The sequence below is a fragment of the Oryza glaberrima genome, chromosome 4 (assembly GCF_000147395.1).
Source record: "Oryza glaberrima chromosome 4, OglaRS2, whole genome shotgun sequence".
NCBI lineage: Eukaryota > Viridiplantae > Streptophyta > Magnoliopsida > Poales > Poaceae > Oryza > Oryza glaberrima.
The window spans coordinates 19782218-19784975 of NC_068329.1; the positions used below are offsets into that span (position 1 = coordinate 19782218).

General features: G+C 59.0%; 1 protein-coding gene across 1 annotated transcript; it reads left to right on the forward strand.

Moving 5' to 3' along the window:
• On the forward strand, positions 1-2758 carry LOC127771072 (sugar transport protein MST1). The gene is made up of 4 exons (XM_052296889.1): positions 1-300; positions 383-705; positions 1429-2061; positions 2132-2758. Exons 1-4 carry the CDS (start codon positions 159-161, stop codon positions 2585-2587), a joined length of 1554 nt encoding a protein of 517 aa, XP_052152849.1. The 5' UTR covers positions 1-158; the 3' UTR covers positions 2588-2758.

The following is a 2758-nucleotide window of genomic DNA, read 5'->3' on the forward strand; positions in this document are numbered from 1 at the left end:
TAGTGGGGTTAAGAGCGAGTTGACACTCTATATATATCTTTCATGTACACCTCTGAAACGTAAGAAAGCTCATCTGACCGCAGTTTAGCTCCCTCTTAGACAGAGGCCAGAGGGAGAAAGAGAGAGAGAGAGGAGAAGGCTGAGACTGAACATTCAAGATGGCCGGAGGTGTCATCGTGGCGAACGACGGTGATGGCTCCGCCGTGGACCACGGCGGACGGCTGACGTTCTCGGTGGTCATCACCTGCCTCGTGGCGGCCTCCGGCGGCCTCATCTTCGGCTACGACGTCGGCATCTCAGGTGCACGCGCGCATGCGCCTCTCGATTAGTCTGATCTTATCAAAGGAATTAACTGACCTGACCTGCTTCTGCGTCCATCAAGGCGGCGTCTCGACGATGGAGCCGTTCCTGCGGCGGTTCTTCCCCGGCGTGGTGAGGAGGATGGCGGAGGCGAGGCCCGGGAACGAGTACTGCGTCTACGACAGCCAGGCGCTGACGGCGTTCACGTCGTCGCTGTACGTCGCCGGGCTGGTGGCGTCGCTCGTGGCCAGCCGCGTCACCAGGGCGATGGGGCGGCAGGCCGTCATGGTCATGGGCGGCGCGCTCTTCTTCGCCGGCGGCGCCGTCACCGGCTTCGCCGTGAACATCACCATGCTCATCGTCGGCCGCATGCTGCTCGGCTTCGGCGTCGGCTTCACCAACCAGGTCAGTGTCACAGTCACACCTCTTCCATCATCTTCCACCATGCTGTAAATGCGTCTGACCGTCGATTAGTATTGAGCGACACCCTTAATCCTGCGTCAGCGGATTGTCCAAAGTCTTTGGCTGATAGACACAGAGACGGAGCCATCATCATTGCTCATTGGTGAACTTATCTGCTATTTGCTTTCAGACAGCTATGTTAGTATCTTTATATTATATCAGGATATGCTTCGAAGCAGCCACTGCCATGATCCCAAGTGTTTTTTTTTTATTATTTTTGGCTTAAATATAAGGGCAGGTGAATCCGCACATACAGAGAAAAAACGAGAGCCAATCCATTCGTCAAATGACTCAAACCAATGCGATCTCCAAGTAGTAGTATACTAGTATTCTTAATTATCTGTCAGTCCACTCATGAAACTCTAAGTACGATTAAGCTATGAAGAACGTTGCAGTTAATTACAGACAGCTAGTAGTATACTGTAGTACTTAGGTCGATTACCACATGGCCTATTCCGACATTTGGTGCAACTAATCCACCGATGGTGGTGGTGGCCTGGTGCGCTGACCTGTACCCGCCGAGATGCCGCGCCTTGGCCTCGGTGGCGTCACGCATCACTAGTACCAACCACGTCCCGCGCCGCGAGTATCACACGAGTGCACCGGGCGTTGCAGCACGACGGGTTTGATCGTGTCGTGTGGGTTCTTGACGAACGAAATGGGCAGGCGGCTCCTCTCTTCCTCGCCGAGATGGCCCCGACGCGGTGGCGCGGCTCGCTCACGGCCGGGTTCCAGTTCTTCCTCGCCGTCGGCGTCGTCATCGCCACCGTCACCAACTACTTCGCGTCGCGCGTCCCCTGGGGGTGGCGCCTCTCCCTCGGCCTCGCGGGGGCGCCCGCCGTCGTCATCTTCCTGGGCGCGCTCTTCCTCACCGACACGCCCAGCAGCCTCGTCATGCGCGGCGACACGGCCCGCGCACGCGCCGCGCTGCTCCGGGTGCGCGGGGCTGGCGCCGACGTGGAGGCGGAGCTGAAGGGCATCGTGCGCGCCGTGGAGGTGGCGCGCCAGGGGGAGGACGGCGCGTTCCGGCGGATGGCGGCGAGGCGGGAGTACCGCCCTTACCTGGTGTTCGCCGTGGCCATGCCCATGTTCTTCCAGCTCACGGGCGTCATCGTGATCTCCTTCTTCTCCCCGCTGGTGTTCCGCACCGTCGGGTTCGGCAGCAACGCCGCGCTGATGGGCAACGTCATCCTCGGCGCCGTCAACCTCGTCTGCCTCATGCTCTCCACCCTCGTCATCGACCGCTACGGCCGCAAGGTGCTCTTCATGGTCGGCGGCGCCATCATGATCATCGCCCAGGTAATCAATTGCCCAAAACGTTCACTTCATCAGTAGTACTCGGGCTTGAACTTTTTTTTTTCTCTTGAAGGTTGGGGTGGCGTGGATCATGGGGGCGCAGGTGGGGAAGAACGGGTCGGAGGCGATGGCGAGGCCGTACGCGGTGGCGGTGGTGGCGTTCACGTGCCTGCACACGGCGGGGTTCGGGTGGTCGTGGGGCCCGCTGGGGTGGGTGATCCCCGGCGAGATATTCCCGGTGGACATCCGGTCGGCGGGGCAGGCGATGAACGTGTCCATCGGCCTCGGCCTCACCTTCGTGCAGACGCAGTCGTTCCTCGCCATGCTCTGCCGGTTCAGGTACGGCACCTTCGCCTACTACGCCGCGTGGGTCGCCGTCATGACCGTCTTCATCGCCGTCTTCCTGCCGGAGACCAAGGGCGTCCCGCTCGAGTCCATGGCCACCGTCTGGGCGCGACACTGGTACTGGAAGCGGTTCGCGCGGGAGCAACCAAAGACGAGCGCCGACGAACCGACCGGGACGTACTGATGTTTCACGATGTGTAGATGTACTTAATTCTGTGGAGTACATGTCTTGTATAACTTTTGAATCATGGTACTTGGTCCTAGTTCACTCGTCTGTTTCAATCGAAATCAAATGTATAGAACTCCAACATCGGTCGCTCCGATCCTACATAGCTCAAGTGTTGAAAAATCCTCA

Bases quoted from the DNA above. Each gene is read 5' to 3' on its own strand.
- LOC127771072 (XM_052296889.1), top strand. From the start codon at position 159: ATGGCCGGAGGTGTCATCGTGGCGAACGACGGTGATGGCTCCGCCGTG. The intron at 301-382 runs GTGCACGCGCGC...GCGTCCATCAAG, and splicing joins CTACGACGTCGGCATCTCAG to GCGGCGTCTCGACGATGGAG. The intron at 706-1,428 runs GTCAGTGTCACA...CGAAATGGGCAG, and splicing joins GCGTCGGCTTCACCAACCAG to GCGGCTCCTCTCTTCCTCGC.